Source organism: Myotis myotis, unplaced genomic scaffold (assembly GCF_014108235.1).
Source record: "Myotis myotis isolate mMyoMyo1 unplaced genomic scaffold, mMyoMyo1.p scaffold_m19_p_3, whole genome shotgun sequence".
NCBI classification, from domain to species: Eukaryota; Metazoa; Chordata; class Mammalia; order Chiroptera; family Vespertilionidae; genus Myotis; species Myotis myotis.
In genome coordinates, this window is record NW_023416335.1 from 210,455,561 (window position 1) to 210,478,255 (window position 22,695).

General features: G+C 57.2%; 1 protein-coding gene across 3 annotated transcripts; it reads right to left on the bottom strand.

The window, feature by feature from the left end:
- Nucleotides 1-213: 213 nt before the first annotated feature.
- On the bottom strand, nucleotides 214-22,695 carry A4GALT (alpha 1,4-galactosyltransferase (P blood group)). 3 transcript variants are annotated; one of them, XR_004966236.1, is made up of 5 exons: nucleotides 22,633-22,695; nucleotides 20,816-21,087; nucleotides 3,847-3,986; nucleotides 3,380-3,551; nucleotides 2,694-2,813 (listed from the first exon to the last, which is right to left on the bottom strand). XR_004966236.1 is itself a non-coding variant. In XM_036300595.1 (4 exons), exons 2-4 carry the CDS (start codon nucleotides 3,861-3,863, stop codon nucleotides 944-946), a joined length of 1,215 nt encoding a protein of 404 aa, XP_036156488.1. In that variant the 5' UTR covers nucleotides 3,864-3,986; nucleotides 22,633-22,695; the 3' UTR covers nucleotides 214-943. The 3 variants fall into 3 exon arrangements, 1 of the variants encoding a protein (XP_036156488.1); XR_004966235.1 differs by having other exon boundaries at nucleotides 2,765-2,901; XM_036300595.1 differs by lacking the exons at nucleotides 2,694-2,813; nucleotides 20,816-21,087 and adding an exon at nucleotides 214-2,050 and having other exon boundaries at nucleotides 3,380-3,470.

Here is a 22,695-nt window from a genome sequence, read left to right on the forward strand (position 1 = left end):
TGGGCCGCCCAGCTCCCAGCAGCTTCCTCAAAACCCACCAGCTGCCGCCTCGCCCTTCCGCCCTTCCAGAGCAGATCTCCCTCTGGCGCAGGCCTCCGATCCAGGCAGGTTGCATGACCTCGGGGCAGTCTCCTCCCGCCCGCCCGCCCGCCCGCAGAACGGAGCCGAAGGGCAGTTCCAGCGAGTGTGTTTCATCGACCACAAAGCACTAGCTGTGGGCGATCACTTTTGTTATATTTATTGTTTGCCTGTGTTTATGACCAGCAGGGTGGGAGTGTTTCCTTTAAAATGCTGTGCCCGAGCCAAAAATACCCCACCCGCTGTGCCCCTGGAGTGGGCAGCTGTCCCCTTGCAACATCTGTGGAAAGAATACAGGATGGGCGGCAGGCAGGGCCTCCCCCCACATGCTCCCCAGGCCTCTGCCAGCCTCGGCCTCTCTGAAAACAAAAACACAAAACCAGGAAGGAGCAAAGCGCCGCCCGGGCTCAGGCTCAGGTTCTGGCCCGCCAGGCCGGGTTTGCACACTGCTCTCCCACACGGCCGCCTCTCCTTCCCCTCAGGCCGCCTTCCTCCCCCGTTCCCTGGACTCCTCTCAGGCTGCTCCCCTCACGGCACCTCGGCCCAACCGGCCTGTCTTCCCTGGGATGCCTGGAGGAAGATGCTGTGATGTTCACAGCGCCCATGGGCGATCCAACAGGCCTGGGGTGCCCCTCACCCCCGCCCTGCTCTCTCCAGCTGATTCTGGCCGGGGCCCTTCCCCACCACTTGTCGCCTGGACCCTGAGACAGCACTCCGGCCGAGGGGTGTCCCACCAGCCCCACGCTGGCTTGGAGGGAGCACACCTCGGGGCTTGCAGCAAGTCCTGCAATAACCCTTCACCCCTCATCTCGCCCCCTCCCCCCAGGAAGGGAGGCTGGGGCCCTTCTCCAGCCCGGCAGGCCCCTCACAAGTACATCTTCATGGCCTCGTGCGTCGTGGGGCAGTAGCGGGCGTGCAGCTGGGCCAGCAGCGCCCGGGACGTGGCCTCGAGGCGCGTGCCCTGGCTCTTCTTGTTCCACACGTGGACGGCGTAGGTGGCGTTGAGCAGCCGGGGCAGCTCCTCCGGGCTGATCTCCTCGAAGTACTTCTTCCAGTCCTGCCAGGGGATGGGGTAGAAGGCCTCGCAGGGCAGGGCGCGCACGCCGCGGCAGGCGTGGCTCTCGCCCAGGCTGCGGATGGAGCACCACTTCTTGAAGACCCGCGTGAGGAGCTGCGGGCCCTGGTGGCCCCAGATCCAGCCGTTGTAGTGGGCCACGAAGTCCCGCATGCACAGCGCCACGAACTCATGGTGGCGCTCGAAGGCCAGGAAGGCGCCGTTGAGGACGTAGCGGGACTGGGTGCCCAGCGTGTTGGTCAGGTTCCCCAGGTTCTTGAGGACGATGAAGTCCGTGTCCAGGTAGACGCCCCCGAACTTCCACATGAGCGCCAGCCGGGCGGCGTCGGACAGCACGGGCAGCGGGTAGGGCTCCCAGCGCCCCTGCCTGGCCGCGTGCCAGGCGGCCAGCGGCGTGCCCCGGAACAGCTCCCGCAGGTCCAGCGGCAGCACCCGCACGTTGGGGAAGCAGCGCAGCAGCGACAGGCCCAGGTGGCGCGGGAGGGAGCCGTTGCGGCCGCGCAGCCCCTTCATCAGCACCGTCACCTGCCGCTCGGGGTGCGCCCGGGCGGCCGACTCCACCGAGCACATGAACAGGAAGTTGGGGTTGGTCCGGTCGGAGGTCTCCAGGAAGAAGATGTTGCCCGGAGGTGGGGTGCCGGAGGGCCGCCGGGGGGGCTCCCGGTGGGGGCAGGGGATGTCGACCGGCAGGTTAGAGAGCTGTGCTGGGCTCCCGGGCTCCCCCGCGATGTGCCAGTAGATCATGACGGAGACCAAGCACATGAAGTTGAAGCTGATGAGGAAGAGGGTGCAGCCCCGCTGGCTCGGGGTGCCCCGGAGCAGCCCCAGCAGGCAGTCCGGGGGCCTGGGCATGGTCTCCCCGGTGCCTCCAGGAGCCTCCAGCAGGAACCGGCTGGTCTGCAAGAGATGACACCACGTTCGGGCGGGCTGCGGGCACCCCTGACCCGAGAATACGCTTCCTACACACAGCGGCCACGCCGAGGCCAGCGCCGGCTTCCGGAGCCCACCGGCCTGCCAGCTGCTCACTGCCCCTCTCCCTCCTCACCTGGGCGCAGTGGGCCGTGGACTGAGGGCTGGTCCCTTTCACGCTCTGTGACACACCAGTGAGCTCCCCGAGCACCGGGCCAGTGCCACCTACAACCTGTGGCCATCAGTGGCCAGGGTGGGGTCCGGCCGGCGCAGGAGCTGTCAGAAGTCATGCCTTTGCCACAGGCCTCTCTGCCCGGCCCTGCCCGGCCCCTCAGCTCCGCAAAGCAGGCCTGGAGCTGCTCCAAGAGGGCAGGCTGTCGAGTAGCCCCGGGGACTTGCGGCGGGAGCCTGGGCCCGGCCGGCCCGGCGCTGGCATGCGCGCTCGCTCACGGGCAGGACGGGTGAACTGTAGGCACGTGGGGATGCTCGCCAGGTCCGAGGCCCCGGCTCAGACACGCGGGGGTCTCCTGGGCCCCTGGCTTCCCCAGCCCGGCCCTGGGCGGTGCTTTCCCTGGACACAGGTCTGGAGAGGAAGGGCCAGGGGAGTTTGCTGGCACCGCTGCCCTTGGGCCCTCACTCTCTGGGTAGTGCCCACTGGGCCGGCAGCCAGCACATTCCTGGGTGCCCTGCAGGTGGCTGGGAGGAACGGGATAGGCTTGGACTTCATCCCCAAGGGTGGGACTGTGAATGCCTGGGAAGCAGGTGACCCCAAGTCTGTCTGAAGCAGCAGGCGAGACCTGGGGCAAGTCACTCAGCTGTCTGAGCCTCAACCTTCCCACCTGCAGGACAGGAACACTAGCACCCACTGATGGGGTGGATGCATTCATTCATTCATTCACTCACATCCTACATAATAAAGATATGATATGCAAATGGTCATCACGCCATGAAGCGTAACGACCGACCGCATGACGGCTGGATCACGGGTCAGCAGGAGGGTGGGGCAGCGAGCTACAAGCAGGCGGGGGGGGGGGGGGAGCTACAGGAGCGGGCAGGGCAGCAAGCTATGGGGGTGGCAGGGGGGAGCTACAGGAGGGCGGCAGCAAGCTACTGGCAAGCTACTGGCACATGGATTCGTGCGCAGGGCTTACTAGTATTCAATAAATATTGCTTGTCTACCATGCGCATGCCAGGCGACCTTCTCAGCATTTAGCAGATATTCACTCGTTAAATCCTAACGCTACCCTCTCGGCCGGCAAGCATCACCCCCACTTTACCGGTGAGGAAAACGAGGCGCAGAGAAGTCTGATAACTCACGCAGAATCCCACAGCCGGCAAGTGGCAGGACGTGGGTGTGAACCCTGGCCACTTGGCTCCAGAGGCTGCTCTCACCACTGCACCATCCTGCCTGGGAGCGAGTCAGCACAGCCAAGGCATAGCCGTGCCTGGCGCTGGGGGCGACCAAGCTCATGGGCCTGGACTCTGCGCACTGTTAGCAGAACCCGCCACCATTTGCTCAGAGACAAAGCCACTCCCCTCTGGCTCTCAGCAACCCCAGGGGGCAGTTGCATCATTTCTACTGTAGAGGCTTGGAAACTTGGCCTGAAAGGGGTGGAGGGACCAAACAGTCTGGGGACCCCAGGGGGCTGGAGACAACCCCTCCCAGGACAGCTGGGTCTTGTGGCCAGAGAGCGGTGCCAGGCGCCTAGGATGCGAGCAGTGGGCCGGCCCTCCCCCGGGGCCCGGGGCAGGGAACCGAGACAACATCAAGAGCTGGAACTGACCAGCCTGGGCGGCCCATGGCGGCGAGGCGGGGATCCGGGCAGCTGGCAGCCTCCTGTAGACACGCCCTGGCTCAGCAGTCAGCCTCCTCTGCCAAGACGAACGCGGCCCTTCCACCCGCTCTCTGTGCCCGCAAATCCATCTGCAAAAGACGAGAGAGAGTGAGGGAGGCGGCCGCGGGCTCTCTGGGGCCTGGGCTGCTATGCTCACTGACCTCGCCCTCGCTCGGCCCCCAGGGGGAAGGGGCCGGCTGGCGCGGCCCTGCCCTGGAGGGGCGGCTCAGCCTGAGGGAGAGCACTGGAAAGGAGACGAGGATAATAAACTAGATGATGGCGGAAATGCAGCCAGAGGGAGGTGACGCTGGACGAGAAGGGAGTTGGCCGGATGGACCGCCCCAAGTGCCATCGGGCCTGCACACCTCCTCTCCCCTGAGCCCCGTGCACAGTCACACAGGAAAAGGACCGTCTCCTCCACTTGCTCACGCGCTGACGCACTCACTCGGCAGCCAGAGGGACACTGAGAGCACGTGGTGGCCGGTCATTCCTCTGCTCAGGCCCTGAGACGCGGGCGGTCCACCGGGTCCCGCGTGTCCCCCAGCTCCTGAATGGCAGGGCCCTGATGTAAACCAAGAGCCGCGTGCTCCCGCCCCGGTTTCCCCCGCAGGGAGAGGCTATTCTGGTCCTGAGGCCTCTTAACCCAGCGGGAACCATACTGAGGAGTGGGCGCACAGACAGAGGGATGGAGCGAGGCCCTGGCTGCTTGGGGGCCCGGGGCCCTGGGGGGTGGGGTTCTGCCACAGGGTGCGGCAAGTACCGGGCTTTTAGGGGAGGCGGGCTGGGCCCCTGGAGCCAGGCCTGCCATAGCCGAGGGTGCCAGAGGCAGGCAGCACCGTATTTGGTGCCGGAGCCCGGGGCCCAGGAATAGAAACTGCTCATGGGCCAAGTTGGCCGCAGCCCAATCCCCGTGTGACCTCAGGCCCCAGGCACGCTCCTGGCCCCCTGGATGGGCCTGGCAGCTGAGGCCGAAGTCCTGGCCCTCATCAAACAGCCTGGCACATCGCTGCCACCGCCCCCTCCTGCCTCCCGCCTCCCCCTCAGCCCCGCGCCGGGAGGTATTGCAGTTAGCAGTTCGCTGTGGGGCATCCCGTGGCTCCCGTCGTCGTGGTGACCCCCACCCCATCTTTCTCGGCAGGAAGTGGGAGTGAGAAGGGACGGCTGGTGGAGACAGAGGGCACGGGCCTGGCCACACCCCCCTGGCCTCCCACCTTGGGGGCATCGGCATCAGCGTCCAGGTGTAAGTGGCTGGGAAAGGCTCCCTACCTGGCACCTGGCACCTGGCATGGCCCACACCCAGCTCGGCCCCGCAGTGGGCGCGCCCCCTCCGGCCCTCCCTGGGCTCCGAACCCGCGCGCTGCCAGGCTGGGCGCTGAACGCCAGGGATCCCGATGCTCAGATGGGGACGGAGGCCCAGGGAAGGGAAGGGAAGGGGCTCAGCCAAGGCCCCCAGCAGCGGAGGCGGCGCCTCCTGTCCCTCCTCGGCTGACCCGCACCCTCGGGGGCTTCCGAGAGGCGGCAGGAGGCAGACAGCTCGGACGTCTCAACCAGAAAACCGCGCCAGCGCAGGGACAGACCTGGTCGGCTCCGGGGACAGCTTCCTGGGTGGAGTCTGGGGCTCAGCTCAGGCGCCTGTTTTCTCATCGCAGGACCCACGCCTGAGGTCAAGGTGTGGGCAGGCCCTGCTGTCTCTCACCTCGCGGGGGCGGGGAGAGCGGTGTCCGCCACTTGCGGTGTCTGGGGGCCCTCGGCTCCTGAGCTCATAGCCTGGTCCCTCAAGCCTCCGCCTGTCCCCACGCGGCCTCTCCGCGTCCCTGTCTCCCTCCTGTCTCTGTCGCTGGGTGCATGGCCCACCTGGGCGACCCGGCTCAGTCCTCATCTTTAAGGCACCAGCTGCAAAGACCCCTTCCCCCAACAGGTGGCATCCAGGGTGCCGGGGTTAGGACAGGACAGGAGGCCACGGGCCGCCCCCTGCGCCCCTCTGTGCCCTCCGGCGCCTCCGGGCGCCTCGTGAAGAAGGAAGCCGGGGCCTGGCCGGCGTGGCTCAGCGGTTGAGCACCGACCTGTGAGCCAGGAGGTCAGGGCCCGATTCCCATCAGGGCACATGTTTCTCTCTCCCTCTCCCTCTCCCTTCCTCTCTGAAACCAATAAAGATATATTTTTAAGAAGAAAAAGAAGAAGGAAGCTTTGTTCTCAATCACAGCCGAGGACGGGGGAGCGGCCCACAAGGAGGCGTGAGCGGACCCTGGGTCTGACCCGGGGTCTGAGGTTTGCGGTCTCGCCTGCTGTGCGTGGACGTCTGGGGGGGGGCTCTCAGGGGTCCCCTCTGCAGGGCGCTCCCTCTGTGCCCCTCACTCTCGGTCACATTGCCAGAGCTCCTGCCAGGGCCCAGTCACAGGCCTGTCCCTGTGGGGAGCCACCTGCAGGGCCTGGGGGGGGAGGGGGGGGACGACACAGGACCTGCCGGAGAAGAGCCGGTCCACGGCAGCCCTGGCGCCCGCACGGCTTCAAGTGTCGGTTTCCCACCCTGACCCACTGGACACGGCTGTTCCCAGGATGGGGGCATGAACTGGGTGGGCCTCCCTCCAGCCAAGGGCAGTTCCCCACGGGGGACAAGTGCCCCCCAGGAAGGTGCTGGCTGGCCCTGCCAGGGAGACAAACGCCTCACCCCCCCACCGGCAGGAGTGCCCGGCACGGCTGCGGCCAGGATCACAGGGGCAGAGGGGACAGTGGCGTCCACTGGGTTCAGTACCATATATTTTTATTGATTTCAGAGAGGAAGGGAGAGGGAGAGAGAGACAGAAGCCTCAATGCGAGAGAGACACATCGATCGGTTGCCTCCCACACGCACCCGAACCAGGGCCAGGGACTGAGCCCACAACCAAGGTATGTGCCCTCGACGGGAACCAAACCTGGGGCCCTTCAGTCCTGGGGCCAATGCTCTACCCACTGAGCTACACCGGCCAGGGCAGCCTGCCCCCTGAACCGTGGGGCTCTGAGAGGCCAAAGGGGAGTGGATCCAGAGGCCCATCTTTTTTTTTCTTCTTTTTTTTTAAAGGGCCACCTTTTAAAGGAACAATTCATTCCCATAAAAACAGAGGAAGAGCCTTTCAGCAGAGAAACCTCTCTCCCAGTTTCCACCAAGACTTCCTGTTGACAGCTGCTCCAGGGAAATTCCACCGATTCAAATACAGAAGAAAAAACTGTTAAGGAACAAACGCAGCATCCATGCAGAGACGCCATATTGGCGCACGACAAGTAAAATTCTAATCCATAATCACAACATGAATTAAAAAAAAACCTCGAAGGAAGACCAAAGGGCAGAACTACAAGAACTGGAGAAGGAATGGAGAGGCCACGTGAGCCATGAGGACGACTGTGAGGACGGACAGGTCTCAGGAAGGAGCCGAGAGGAAAGGACAAGTGCATTTCAGAAGTGAAGGCCAAACTGCGAGAAATGCAAGGGAGAGCGCACTCCGTGCGAAGCAGAGCAAGAAACCGTGGAGATTACCGTAGGAAAACTGAACGAAAACCGAGCGGAAATAGTCACGGAGATCAAAGAATTCGATAAGAAAAACAGACAGATCGGAGAGGCCACGACGGCGTAACTGGAGTTTCCAGAGAAGAAAACTCCTTAAAAAATATTTTTATTGATTTCAGAGAGGATGGAGAGGGAGAGGGAGAGGGAGAGGGAGGTAGAAACATCAGTGATGTTGCCCTAACCGGTGTGGTTCAGTGGATAGAGCAGCGGCCTGCGGACTGAAAGGTCCCAGGTTGGATTCCGGTCAAGGGCATGTACCTGGGTTGCAGGCACATCCCCAGTAGGGGGTGTGCAGGAGGCAGATGATCGATGTTTCTGACTCTATCCCTCTCTTTTCCTTTCTGTCAAAAATCAATTAAAAAAAAAAAAAAGAAACATCAATGATGAGAGAGAACCATTGATCGGCTGCCTCCTGCACACCCTACACTGGGGATCAAGACCACAACCTGGGCATGTGCCCCGACTGGGAATCAAACCCTGATCTCCTGGTTCATTGGTCAATGCTCAACCACTGGGCCACGCCGGCCCGGCATAAGGAAGAAAACTCAACTGAACAGAAGAAATATTTAAAACTGTAACGCAGGAAAGCTTTCCTGACATGCGGAAGTCTGATTTCATGAGGTGAAATGGGACACTATGACCAGCGGGTGTGGCTCCGTGGCTGAGCATCGACCTATGAACCAGGAGGTCACGGTGTGATTTCCGGTCGGGACACATGCTGGCATGTGGGCCCCGTCCCCGGTGGGGGGCGTGCAGGAGGCAGTCGGTCAATGATTGTCTCTCACCATTGATGTTCCCATCTGTCTCCCATCTCCCTTCCTTTCTCTCTAAAAGTCAATAAAAACATATTTAAAAAACAGTATTGCTCACAGAAGAGAAGCAATAGATAGTGTCGAAAGAAAAAACTAGGAATACTATATACACATAAATGTAATTGTAACCACTAGAACCAATATACAAGCTTTCCTGAGTATCAGAAGGGCTGTAGTATTTTTAAAAGTGAAGAAAACAGACCACACTGGAAAGAAGAATACAACCTTCCCACGTGCACGAAGACATATGTATGCACACACACACGCAAGATGCCAGGAAGAAGGCCGAAGACATCTGCCATATCAATAAGTAACTCACTGATCTTTAAGAAAGTTTTTTTAGTTAAGATCCCAAGCAAAACCCAACTTGATCCTGCATTCAAGAGACAACCACCAAACCAAGCGCTTTAGAATGGTTAAAGGGAAAAGAATGAGCAAAGGCATGAAGACAAATACAAACAAAAACAGAGTGGCCCTGGCTGGGTGGCTCGTTTGGTTAGCGCGTCGTCCCAATACCCCACGGTTGTGGGTTCGGTCCCAGGTCAGGGCACAAACAAGCATCAAGCCAGGAATGCACACGTAAGTGGAGCAACAACACTTGATGCGTCCCTCTCTCTTCCTCTTTCTCAAAATCAATTTTAAAACATTTTTTAAAACATCTAGGGCCGTAATCTTAATGTCAGACAATGAGGATTCAAGCCAAACATCACCAAGGGAGCCAAAGAAGGGCCACTGGTACAACTGACAAGGCACCAAACAACAGGGCAGCCACGTTCAGGAGGATGTGGCGGGGTTCTAGGACAGACAGACAAAACACGCTCGTAAGAGATTTCAATTCGCCTCTCAGCCCAAGGAACGGAAAGTAGATCAAACATAAATACGAGTTCAAAAGGCCTCAATAAAACAATCAGTCAAGTACAACCACATATCAAACTCCCTATGCTAATAATAGGTAATGCACTTTTTAGGAACCGATAGGACATTCATGAAAACCGAAAAACTCAAGAACATCCAAAAGTACAAAAAAAGACAGATTATTTTATGATCACAAGGTCATAAATGACTGGAAATTAATTTAAAAGTCCAGAAACTGGGGGAAAAACAACAGCCTCTCTTGAACAATTCTTAAATCAAAAGGGAAATACAAACTCAATCTGTCGGATTTCCATAAAATAATGACAATCAAAACAGCATGACTCTTATTCTACGGGACACAGCTGCAGCAGTCAGGTAGGTGTTTATAGTTCCCAACACATGTAATAATTACAACAGAACAGATAAAAATATTAGAAAAAGTATCATAAAATGAACAGAAAGAATGAGGGAGGAATTAGTGAATATTAAAGCAGAAATAAATTTGAAAAACAGATAAGCCTCCTAAGAAATATGGCAAAAAGCTGGCTCTTTGGGACAAAGTTCAATAAAATATATAAACCACCATTAAACCTAATTGCAAAAACAAGGAATGGGGAGGAAAGCCACTTGGGAAAGCAGCCAAAGAGGGAGAGAAAAACACTGTAATCAGGATAGTACTTTGCAAATAAAAATTAAAACCTGAAAAAAACAACAATTTCTAGACAAATATAATAAATCAGGACTGTTCCTGGAAGAGATAGATCATCCAGACAGACCAACTTGAACATAAGAAATCGAATTATAAAAGAGCATTAAAACCAAAAGCACCAGCCCTGACTGGTGTGGCTAAGTTGGTTGGGCACCCTTCCATGCACCAAGAGGCCACTGGTTCTATTCCTGGTCAGGGCACATGCCCGGGTTGCAGTCTCAATCCTCAGTAGGGGGCGTGCAGGAGGCAGCTGATTCATCTATCTTTCTCTATCTCTCTCTCTCTCTCTCTCTCTCTCTCTCTCTCTCTCTCTCTCTCCCCGCCCCCCCCCCCGTCTTTCCCTCAATAAAAACATATTAAAAAAACAAAAGCACCAAAGCAAGATATTTTTAGAGAAAATTTCTAGCAAACTCTTAAAGGACGGAAACCCAATGTTTTTTTTACAGTGTTCCGCAGCAAAATACGAGAGAAAACTTCAAAAAACGTTTGAAGTATAACAGATATGAAAACCCGAAAAAGATTTCATAAGGTACCCTATTGCCCAATATCACTTATATTACTGTAATAATCCTAAATGAAACACATTGAATAAAGTTCAGCAGCATGTTAAAATAATAAAATATCAAAACTGCCCTGGCTGTTTGGCTCAGTGGATAGAGCGTCAGCCTGCGGACTGAAGGGTCCCGGGTTTGATTCCGGTCAAGGGCACATGCCGGGGCTGGGGGCTCGATCCCTAGTAGGGAGCACACAGGAGGCAGCCAATCAATGATTCTCTCTCATCATTGATGCTTCTCTCCCTCCCTTCTTCTCTGAAATCAGTAAAAATACATAAAAAAAAAAAGAATGCTGAAACGTGGTAACACACACACACACACACACTTAAATATAAACAAGCAGAAACAGAAGTTGTAATGAAAGAGAAGACCCGACTGATGACAACCATCACTACAGTACTCAGGGTTCAACTTCACAAAAGATGTTCAAAATCTGCGAGCAAACATGGGAAGTCCCCGAAAGGCACAAAATAAACTCGCACGAGTGGAAAGGCAAGCCACGGTTCTGGGGCGCATGACTCAGCTTCAGAAAGATGCCGCGTTTCTCTAAGCCCCCGTATAAACCGTACGCGATCCAGAGTTCGTGCAGAAGTGAGCAAGCGAGAACGTGCAGGAAGAGTCTGAGAAGGAGGCCCAAGCGAGGAAGGACCGCCTTCTAGATGGAGGGTCGTCCTGTACAGCTGCAGTGATTCACACAACAGCGTCATCCGAACCGCCAAATGGGCGGTGGAACCAAAGAAATCCCAGCCGTCACGCGGCACTAGCCCGGCCAGCCAGGCAGCGTCTCCCATCAGTACGGCAGGCGGAGCTTTCCATACAGACGCTGGCAACTGGAGTAGCTTCTAGACCAGGGGTGGGCAAACTTTTTGACTCGAGGGCCACCATGGGCTCTTAAACTGGACCGGAGGGCCGGAACAAAAGCATGGATGGAGTGTTTGTGTGCACTAATATAAATTCAAAGTAGACATCATTACATAAAAGGGTACGGTCTTTTTTTTCAATAGTTTTATTCATTTCAAACGGGCCGGATCCGGCCCGCGGGCCGTAGTTTGCCCACGGCTGGTCTAGGGCAAGCACGTCAAACTCGCGGCCCGCAAATATTTTTGCAGCCCAGCCAATATAGCAATATGTAAGAAACGTTTTAATAAAAATTTCATAACTTAATTTTTACAGTATCCTGTTGTATATAATTATTAATAACGAACTACAACATTCGCTAATGACTGATTAATCGTGTCGCTTCATTTCCCTTACACGCCTCACGCGCAGGCGCACCATTTCTCTCCACTAATACCAGCAGCGAATATTTTAGCAGCCGACGGCCACGTCATTAGTCTTGGACTGACTTTGGTGTGCACAACAGGAAACACATCGCTTTCAGAGAACAAGAAAAATAGGTTTATTTGCGGGACGCGTATTCATGTGTGCAGTTATTCAGTGTCTGGTAAGTTCATGTTCAAGAAAAAATATTAATTTGTATTAAAACGTTCTATTATTTTATGTTAATGATGACTCACTTATTTCAGCCCTTTGTATTCAGCATGTCTATCAAAATAAACCTATGCTTCTATGAAAATTAAAGGTTTTTTTTGTGTGTGTGGCCCACATACACTTAAACCTTGTTTATTTGGCCCGTGTTAGCCTTTGAGTTCGTCATGCCTGTTCTAGAGGGAACAAGAACAAGTTGAGTTCCGCAGAGGGAAGGCGGGGGAGGGTGGGTGGGAGGTAGTCAACCAAAGACCTTGTGTGCATATAAACATAACCCACGGCCCCAGACAACGGGGTGGTGAAGGCCTGGGGCGGGGTGGGCTCGAGGGGGTCGGTGGGGAAAAAAGGGGGACATATGCAGTACTTTCAGCAACGAAGATTTAAAAAAAAAAAATTAAAACCCCCACTCATATTCCCCCCCACAAAAAAGCACAAGCCAAGTTCATACCTCAGAACACGCCCCAGGATAAAATCCCAATAAAACCCATAGAACTTTAGAACAAAAGACGGGTGAATTCCTTTATAACCTTAGAGTTGGCAAAGATTTCTGAATTATGTATGAAATCCAGGAGCCATGAAAGAAAACATGAATAAACTTGACTCCTTGAAAAAACAAACTTCTCCTCGTCCTGCCCCCCAAGACACCAGCACGGAAGTCAAACCCCCGCACGCAAAACATGGCCCTCACACCCGCAAGCAGGACCTGTGGGCAGGAGACGGGCAAACGGCCACGCAGGCAGCATCGCTCACCTGCGGGCTCGGCCGAAGGCCAGAACCTAGGCACGTTCTCCCCGCAGGGAGGGAGCCGGGCCCCACACCCGGCTGGTGGGCAGCTCGGCACCACTCCGGCGGCGAGGGCGCGGGAACCCCACCGATCAAAGTCACCCGCAGCCGCCCTTCATCACGCAATCCTGCTCCGTGACCTGAGCCGACGGAGGAGTGACATTTGTGCAGGTCACAGATTTGTTTGCAATTGCCAACGACTAGAAACTACTTCAAGGTCTTTCCTGAGGGGACTGACTAAACACACAGGGACACACTGATCGCCCGGGACACAGTGCCAGCCAGCAGGGCCCAAGGCTGCTCTTAGTCCCCCGTGGCCAGCACAGACCCAGCACACGCACACGCACACGCACACGCACACGCACTCATTTTGTCCATTCTCACCTGAGGATGTTTTCCTATTGATTTTTAGAGAAAGTGGGAGGGAGAGGGAGAGGGAGGGAGAGAGAAACATCAATGTGAGAGAGACACATCGATGGGTTGCCTCCTGCTCATGCCCTGACCAGGGCCGGGGATTGAGCCTGCCACTGAGGTACGTGCCCTTGACCAGAATTGAACCCGGGACCCTTCAGTTCATGGGCCGATGCTCTATCCACTGAGCCAAACCTAGAGCTCACATACATATTTTCTAAATGAATAAGGACATGACCCCGAAACTGCCCCCAAAGCCAGGATCCACTGTGGCCACTGACCTGGGGGAGGCCTCTGGCAACCTGGGTCACAGCTGTGTCACTGGCTTGTCCTGCCTCACGGTCTGACCTTGGACTCTTCCTATGAAAGCACCTGCGGACTCACCGGCCCCAAGAGAGAAAGGTGACCTTCCCGCCTTCCCAGGCTGCACAGGCAGTGACAGGAGGCAAGACGGCACCCAGGTCCGCCCACCAGGTCTCAGACCCTCCGCCCTCCCCCGAGGCCATCGCCTCCCCTGCTCACTCCAGCTCTGCCCCGGAGGCTGGACTGCCGGTCCGCTGCCTGGGGTGGGCTTCTCGGGGTCAGCAGGACATCACCCTCCCTGAGCTTCAGGGAGTAGTAGGTCACGGTGAGCCCGGACTCCCACTGCTTGCTCTGGGCATGTGCAAACACACACACACACACACACACACACACACACACACACACACACACACCGGGACCTCCTGGCGTGCCAGGGTGGCCAGTGGGGCCGGGCTTCCTGGACTGGTCACTTGCTGTGCCCAGATCACAGAGGCGCTCTAGCAGGGAGAACTCCAGATCAGATAAAATCGTGTTTGGCCAATGAAACGCCATGGCAGAGGCACCTGGGCATTCTGGCCTGAACCAGGAGTCCCCAGTTCACTCCCCTGGGGAGCAAGTTCCCAGGCTGCCTCGCCTTCTCCTGTTTTCCTGTAAGTATTAAAGCAAAAAGCAATGGGCAGCAAAAGAGAGGGCCACCCCACCTCCCACCCAAACACACATGCACAGCACTGCCAATAGGGGGACTCATTACATATATATTTTAAATTGTTTTCAGAGAGGAAGGGAGAGGGAGATAGAAACATTAATAATGAGAACCACTGGTCGGAGGCCTCCTGCACGCCCCCTACTGGGGATTGAGCCTGCAACCTGGGCGCGTGCCCTGACCAGAATCAAACCAGGACCTCCTGGTTCATAGGTAGATGCTCAACCCCTGAGCCACACTGGCCAGGCTTTTTTTTTTTTTTTAATTTTTTTAATTTAAAAAAACAATTTCTTGTTTCGGTGCTGACTGCTCTATAAATGGGAAGTGAGTGTGTCCACGTGGCCGCCTCCTTTGCAAAGGAGGCTGTGCTTACTGTGAACAGTCCTGCTCACTGGGTCTTGCAAGCTGAGCGAGGGGCCTGGCTTCTGTCTGTCCACACTTGCTCTGCGACCTCGGAGTCTGACCCCTCCCCCCCAATTCTGAGCCTCAAGTTCTTCATCGGTGACATGAAGAGCTTGGAAAGGACCGTGCCTACGGACTCCTCTAGGAAGACTTTCCGGATCTGGTCTCTGGCCCCGGCTCTGTCCATCCCGCCAGAGCCCGTCACCACTGGCATCTTTGGACAGGGTACCTCAGGGCCACCTGCCTCGGGGGCCAGGCGAACAGCACAGACAGATGACGAGGCCAGGGGGACGGTCACGCACGGATATGAGCATCCTTGCTCGACCTGATATAAAACATCATCTTGGGGCGGGGGGGCAAGAGATCAACCAAAGGACTTGTATGCATGCATATAAGCATAACCAATGGACACAAGACACTGGGGGTTAGGGGAGGCTGGGGAAAGTCAAGGGGGAAAAAAAGGGAGACATATGTAATACTCTTTGTAATACTTTAAGCAATAAAACAAAATTTAAAAAAAACAAACAAAAAAACCCACAACACATCATCTTGGAAAGAGATTGCTCAAGCCCTTGGCTTCGCTCCCAGCACCTCGGTCATTCACGCAGCAAATGCTTGACCACCTACTATGTGCCAGGCCCCGCACCAAGTGAACAAATGGAAACACACACGGCAGTGAACAAATCGGACAGTCTTTGGCTTCGTTCACGGAGCTGACATTGTAGTGGGAGAACAAGAACAAGTGAAGAAATATCTCACGTGGTGAGACATGCTACAGAGAAAACGGCAGCAGGGAAACTGGGCTGGGAGGACTGTGGGCAGGGGTGAGGGGGGCTTTATACAGAACGGTTAGGGATAGTCTCTCTGAAAAGCTGACATTTGTGCAAACCTTGGGGGTGCCTGGGGGGAAGTGTCCAGGGAGGGAAACGGTGAGTGCAAAGGCCCTGGGGCCATGTGCCCAGAAGGTGTTGATGGAACATCAGGGTGAGCAAGGCAGGGAAGGGGGATACCAGGAGAGGAGGGCAGAGAGATAACAGGGAAGCCGGGCCTTGGGGGCCCTGGGGCCACTGGAAGGACTTGCCTCTCTGATTGGGAGGAGGTGCCGCTGGGAGACCCTGAGGAGGAAAGGCTATAGTGTGATTTAGATCTTAGAGATCTTTCCTGCCTGGCTGCCATTTGAGACTCGACCACAGAGGGCATGTGGCAACAAGAAAGCAGTCACGAGGCCACTGTGATAAACCAGGAGAGCAAGGCGCAGGGAGGGGGGAAGGGGAAGGACCTCTCATCACACAGACACCCCCCCCCCCCCCCCCCCCGACACCTCTCCCTCTCCGCCAGCCCACGGCTTCCTGACCAGCCACGCTGACCTCTGCTTTGCTGCTCAAACCACCAGGCTCTGGGAATTCCAGGTTTTTGCAATAAGCTCCTCCCTCTTCCCAAAATACCTTTCCCCCGCCCCCTGCCCAGGACCATCCAACCACAGTCCAGAGGAAGTGCTTGCCATCGGCCAAGAACAAAGCAGGCACCCTGGCCCACCACATGGCTAGCACTGCGGCCTCATTTTACAAATGAGAAGACAAAGGTGCAGAGGAAGGGGACCGTCTCAAGGCCGCGTAGCTAATCTGTGAGAGGCAGGGTTGTCTGCTCCCAAGTCTTAGACCCTCCTTCTCCAGGAGTCTCTCCTGACCTGTGTGCGCAGAGCAGCCACCTCCAGGAAGCCACCTGGATTGCAGCACAGCTCCCACCAAGGCTGTGGACTGGGCACATGCCTGGGTTGCAGGCTCGATCCCCAGTAGGGGGCTGTGCAGGAGGCAGCCCATCGATGATTCTCTCTCATCACTGATGTTTCTATCTTTCTCTCCCTTCCCTTCCTCTCTGAGATCAATAAAAATATATATTTTTTAAAATGAGTGGGTGAGTGAGCAGCACGACCCCTAAACCCTGAGCCTCACCCACAGCCTAGACCAGGGGCAGACCCTCGAAGCTGCTGGGTGGGTCCTGAGGGAATGACCAGGGTGAACCTGGCCTTGGAGTGAACTGGCAGCAGCGGAAAGCGGCCGCCGAGCCCGATGCTGCCCACCCAGCCGAAGACTAAATGACGCTGAACCGGGGAGGGCCTGGCACACGGCGGGCACCCCATGCCCGAGCGAGGGGGGATAAAGGAAAACCGTCCTGACACTCTCAGTGCCTCTGACAATGACGGCAAAACCGTGAAAGGAAAACCAGCTCTGCTCCCGGCTCAGAGCCACCAGCTTCTAGGAATTCTCCGCGTCTGCAACGAGCAGTGTCCCCTTCTCCGCGTCCCTCCCTCCGCCCAGCTGCCTCCCAACCATAATAGGTAAGAAGAGCTGCCATTTGCCAAGAATCCACTAAAATGCGATGCTGGTTTTCCTCCTGGCTGTGAGGATAATGGGCGGCTTTCGCTCTGTCTTCAGACCTTCGAGTCTTGTCTGTATTTGCACAACGTGACTACCCCAACTTTCAGCACAGCCGGTGGGGCTGCCTGTGCCCGGTCTTAAGAGAGAGGTGCGTGCGAGTGTGGGGTGGGGGGTCCAGGCACCGCCCTGCGTGACACCTCCTGCTTCGCTCTTTATCTTGAAGGCACTTGGAGCCACGGAGACTGGAGGGAGGGCATGTGACAGCCCGTCTTCCTGCGGCCTTTGTTGTAGTCTTTCTGGCTCTTTCTCGATGCCTGACACGGAGCCGCGCTCACCCAGAGCCCACACAGGTGACCCACAGAAGGCGACCTGGTACACGTGCCTTCTACACCTTGTTTATGTTTCATTTAACAAGATGCTGGCGCCCTGGCCAGTTTGGCTCAGTGGATAGAGCGTCAGCCTATGGACTGAAAGGTCCCGGGTTCCAATCCGGTCAAGGGCACGTACCTCAGTTGCAGGCTCCTCCCTGGCCCGGGCCCTGGTTGGGGTTCGTGCAGGAGGCAACCAATCCATGTGTTTCTCTCCCATCGATGTTTCTCTCTGGCTCTCCCTCTCCCTTCCACTCTCTCTCAAAATCAGTGGAAACATATCAGGTTGGGATTAATAAGAACAACAAAACATCCACGTTCTCTCCAGTCTCGGGTGCCCATCCTCTCACCCCGGGAGGAGGCAGGTGGCCAAGTTAACACACATGGAAATCTCCCGGCAGGTGAGGAGCTACGTGATCCAACAACACTGTGTTCCTGGCGGGCTTATGGCACCGCCACTGGTCAACGTGGTTTTCATGCAAAAACGTGCTTAATTGTCCCAACTGTCCCGAGGAAACAGAGGCACCACTGGGATTCGAACCCCCTTTGCAGGTAAGAGGAGTCTGCCTGTGACCCAGCCCAGTTCACCTGGGACCGCCCTGGGGCTGGAGGCCCAAGTCTCACTGTGACCAAGAAGGGCGTGTGAAAGAAAGGGGCCACATGCTGACCTGACAAGCTCAGGAGAGGCCTGCATGGCAGTTTTGCAGACCTAAAGTAACCACACAGGATGGTCTGAAATTAAACCTTAACTAAAAGCAGTTATGGTGGGCAGTTACGTCCTAAGCCGATATCTTCACTGACAAGGTCAACCTTTACCGTAAGTGAGCCTATCTGTCTTTTTGCATCTATGATAACATGTCCCTGGGATGTCTGGGTAACTTGTGACTTCCCTTTTTCTGGAGCCCCTGGGGACACAACCAGGTGTGCTGGGTCCCAGGACAGATGCCACAGATTCCTTCATCATCATGTTAATTGTTCCTGCACCCACCTAAGTATGTGTCCATCATTTTACTTTTTATCCTATCACAGAGGTTTCCCCACTTCGCTTAATCCCAGCTCCTTAAATGTGTCACCAATGAATTTCATGTATAAATACGGATGTAACCCTGCCATTCTCCGGAGCACTATCTCGATTCCTTGAGGTTCTGCTTCCCGGCATATGTCGACAGTTTGGCTCAAATAAACTCACAAAAATTCTTTACAGGTTTCAATGGTTTTTTACGTTAACAGGCGCTTGACTCCAAGCCTCAGCTTTCTCATCTATAGAATGGGAACGGCAGCTCAGGGTGGCTGAGAGGGTGAAATGAGATCAGGTAGCGAAGTGTCTGGCACCGAGCTGGGGGCTCAGTTGGTGGAAGCCTGCCCTCAGCTCAAGGGGTTGCCTTGGAGACCGTGGGAGGGAGCAAATGAAGCCAGGAGACACCCGGAGGTGGGGGGCCTCTCCCCGCTGTGTCTACATCCAGGCCAGTGGCTCCTGCTGTTTCTAATCCAGCCAGTTCCCCCCATGGGAGCCTGTCCACGGGCTCCGTGTTCGCCAGCTCAGACGTTGCCCAGGTGTGACATGCAGAGGCTGTGTGGCTCCTGGAGCTCCCGGTGGGCGAGAGTGGGCACCGAGAGGGTGTGCGGGCGCCCGCCTGGAAAGGACGGGGGCTGTGCTAGGCCTGGGGTCCACTCGGCTTCTGCTGGAAGCCCCTGGACCCACGGGGGTCTGTCCAGAAAGAAGACAAAAGCAGAAGGAGAGGAAGGGACAGGCTCACCCAGTTGCGGACAGAGGAAGGCGGGTGCGCGTCCCAACAGCCACGAGGCACCGGGGCCAGAGGAAGGATTCTCAAGGGCACCCAGCCCTGCCACGCATCACCTGACTGGCCCTGAGCACAGCGCTCCCCTCCCCCTCCCCCCTGGGAATCTGTCAAAGGGGTGATAACACCTGCTCTTCCCAGGGGAGCAGGGAGGGCCCGAGGGGAGCGGGCCAGCAAACGGCAAGGGGAGCTGGGACTCAGGCCCAGAACCCCCTCTCTCGACGCTTTCCGCCTCTCTAGGAAGATCAAAGCCATTTCCTAAGGTGTCCTCCAGCCCCTGCCTCCCAGCCTCACCAGCTCCGGTCCCTCCGGACCAGGGCCAGCCCCTCCCCCTCCCCGCATCCCCTGGGACCTTGGTCCGTGTACCCGCCCTCCTTCTCCACCGACCCCTCTTCTGGCTCTTTCCCACCAGCTCATAAATGTCTCCTTTATCACAAAGCGCACACACAGATCGAGCAGAACAAGCAAGAAAACATGTTCTTTAAACACACAGGCAGCAGCACAAATCAACGCCGAACCAGAACCTGGGAGAAGTCGGCCAGAGAGACAAGAGGCAAGGAGCTCACCGATGAGCCCAAACAAGGGACTCGTAAACACCCCGAGACCACGGTCCTGCATAGCCTCTGACGCAGGGATTCCGTTCCTAGGAAGTAACGAGACGCACACCGCGGCCCCGGAAGCTCGGTCCCGCCAGAGAGCCAGCTGCTCTAGGGGCGGCCCTCCTGGAGGCTCCTATGCCCTGGACGGACGGACGGACGGAACAACGGGACAGCCAGCGGCATATGCATTTACGCATGCATTCAGGGCAAGAACCACATATAAACACTCCACATGTCCTGAGACCCATTAACTGGATATAACGTAACAATATGTAAGTGTTGAAAACATAAAAAACAATGTTGAGAGCGGGGAGGGGTTTGAAACATTTATAGAGCCAAGATATTCCAATATGCCTGGCAAAAGGCGCAAATTGTAACAATCATTATCCACTATCTCCAAGTGACGCAACTAGGGAGGTTGTCGTCCTACTTCTGTTACTTCATTCCTTCAAGCACATTTGGCGAGCACCTCCGATGGGCTGGGCTGGGTGCCGGCGGCACCGTGCCAGGCAGGAGGAAGTGCATTCCAGAGAGCACAGGGGGCAAAGCTCCGGGGACAGGTTGCAAGCACAGCCCTCCACCCCACCCGCAGGAGACAGAACCCGGAGGGGCAGCCGCTGGTGGGGGGGCGGGGGGTGCGAGAGGGGAAGAGCTGCTTTCACATTTCAAGCTTCCTTTTTAAAAAAAATATATTTTTATTGATTTCAGAAAGGAAGGGAGAGGGGGAGAGAGAAACATCAATGTAGAGAGAGAATCATGGATCGGCTTCCTCCTGCACGCCCCCTACTGGGGATCGAGCTCGCAACCCCGGGCATGTGCCCTCGACCAGAATCGAACCTGGGACCTTCCAGTCTGCAGGTCAACGCTCTATCCACTGAGCCAACTGGCTAGGGCAGTGGTCGGCAAACTCATTAGTCAACAGAGCCAAATATCAACAGTACAACGATTGAAATTTCTTTTGAGAGCCAAATTTTTTAAACTTAAACTATATAGGTAGGTACATTGTTATTAACTTAATTAGGGGACTCCTAAGGCTTAGGAAGAGCCACACTCAAGGGGCCAAAGAGCCGCGTGTGGCTCTCGAGCAGCAGTTTGCGGACCACGGGGCTAGGGCCATGCTTCCCTTTCTCATCTGCCCCTTCTCTCAGTCCCAGTCAGCCACCTCCTCTCACCCCCCTGGTCCCAACACAGACCTTGGTTGGGGGGGGCTTACCTCCTCTGAGGCCTGGGTGTCTGGAGCTGAGCTGCTGGGCAGGGCTGACGTGCTGGTTGTGGGTCACCACTTCCTGATGTTGCCAGTAACAGGAGAGACTCTGCAGACCCTGCCACAGTGGGGTCGGATCCCTCACACACACTTCCGCACAACCCCGCTCACCCAGGTAGGTAGCTAGCAGGCTTCGATGGGTACGAGGAAACAAAACACGCTTTTAAGAAGTTTCATCTGGGCCCTGGCTGGTTTGGCTCAGTGGATAGAGCGTCGCCGGACTGTGGAATGAAGGGTCCTGGGTTTGATTCTGGTCAAGAGCACATGCCCGGGTTGGGGACTCGATCCCCAGTGGGGGGCGTGCAGGAGGCAGCCAATCAGTGGTTCTCTCTCATCATGGATGTTTCTGTCTCTCCCTCTCCCTTCTTCTCTGAAACCCATAAAAATATATTAAAAAAAAAAAAGAAAGAAGAAGTTTCATTTGGGAGTTTGTCCTCTGACCCTGAGATGTCCCGCAGACAGGCAGGGACAGGCGCCCAGGCCCAAGAGGAAAAGAACCACAGAGAGGGTTCCAGCTGGACTCCCCCTTTCTCTCCCTTTGTGTTGGGGCCTGATCGGGGCTTCCTCTTGGGGGATCTCCGCAGTGGGAAGCAGGGGGGGGTGCAGTCCCGGCCAGCCCGGGCCCTGCTTCGTGGCCTGGGCAGGGTGGTCCCCCTTCTTTGGGAGGAGGTGACTAAAGGGAAGCCCTGGGGCACCCGGAGGAGAGAACAGGAAGGCCAGGCCCGGTTGGGGGTTGGGTCGGTTGGGTGGGGTCCCACCAGGTGCTCCAGGGCGTTTAGTGAGTGACTGGTAAGTGGCTTTGGTGACTACAGGGCCTGCACAGAGGATCGATTGATCAGTATCTGGGGGAGATGGGTGTCCCCTGAGAGCGGCAGGGAGGTGGCTTTTAACCCTCTCGGAGCCAGAGGCTCAGCGGAGTCTGGCAAGGCGGTGGGAACTGCCACCCCAGGGAGCAGATGGGGAAACTGAGGCCATGGCACCGCCCAGCAGTGAAGAGGGGTGGACTCCCAAACGGAGACCGGACCTCGCCGCGCACATCCCAGCTCCCAGTTCCCTCTGGAGGCTTCGAGGGAGAGGAGCCGCCGGAAGGGAAGGTCCCCGCGGATCCGGGTCCGAGAGGCACCGCGGAGGCCTGACTTCCCGACTTCCCAGCTCCTCCCCAGGCCGGTCCCCCACCTGGAGAGCCCTGCCTTCCCGGCTCCGTGCGCCCGAGGCCGCAGCATCTCCCGCCCCAGCAGCCTCGGGCCGGCGCCCCCCGCCGCACTTACGGGACCTGGAGGCGAGCACCGCGGGGCCAGGCTTCCCCCACCTCCTGCGCCCCAGACGCCGCGGCGCGGCTCACCCAGGTCGGCGCGCTGGGCGGGCGGGGCCCGCGCTGGGACCCCGGCCCCTCGCCCTCCGCCCCTCCCCCACACCAGCCCCTCTCCCTAGACCCCTCCCCCCTCTCCCCCGGCAGCCCCCGGACCCTCTCCCCCCGCGGCCCCCGGCCGAGTGGCGCTACCCGAGGGCTCGGGCGCGGCGCGCTCCGCAGAAGGGCTGGGGCTCCCGGTGCAGCGCGCCGCGCTCAACTTCGGGGCGCAGTGGGTGGAGGCGGCAGCGGCAGCGGCAGCGGCAGAGGGGCCGCCGCGCCCATCGGTGCACACTCACAGGTCCCCGAGCAGGTGGCCGGGCAGCGGCCGAGCCCTCCCGTCCCTCCCCACCTGGGCCGGGCCCACCCCGGCCGGCGTCCGGACCCCCGGCCGCGCACCCTCCGCGCGGCCCCGTACCTCCGGCTCCCGCGGCGGCCAAGGCTGCCCCGAGCCCCGCCGGCCGAGCGCCGCCCCTCCGGC

Coding starts and splice junctions, on each gene's coding strand:
- A4GALT (XM_036300595.1), bottom strand. Junction 2,051..3,379: donor TGCCGGCTGTGGGATTCTGC/GTGAGTTATCAG, acceptor CATCTCTTGCAG/ACCAGCCGGTTCCTGCTGGA.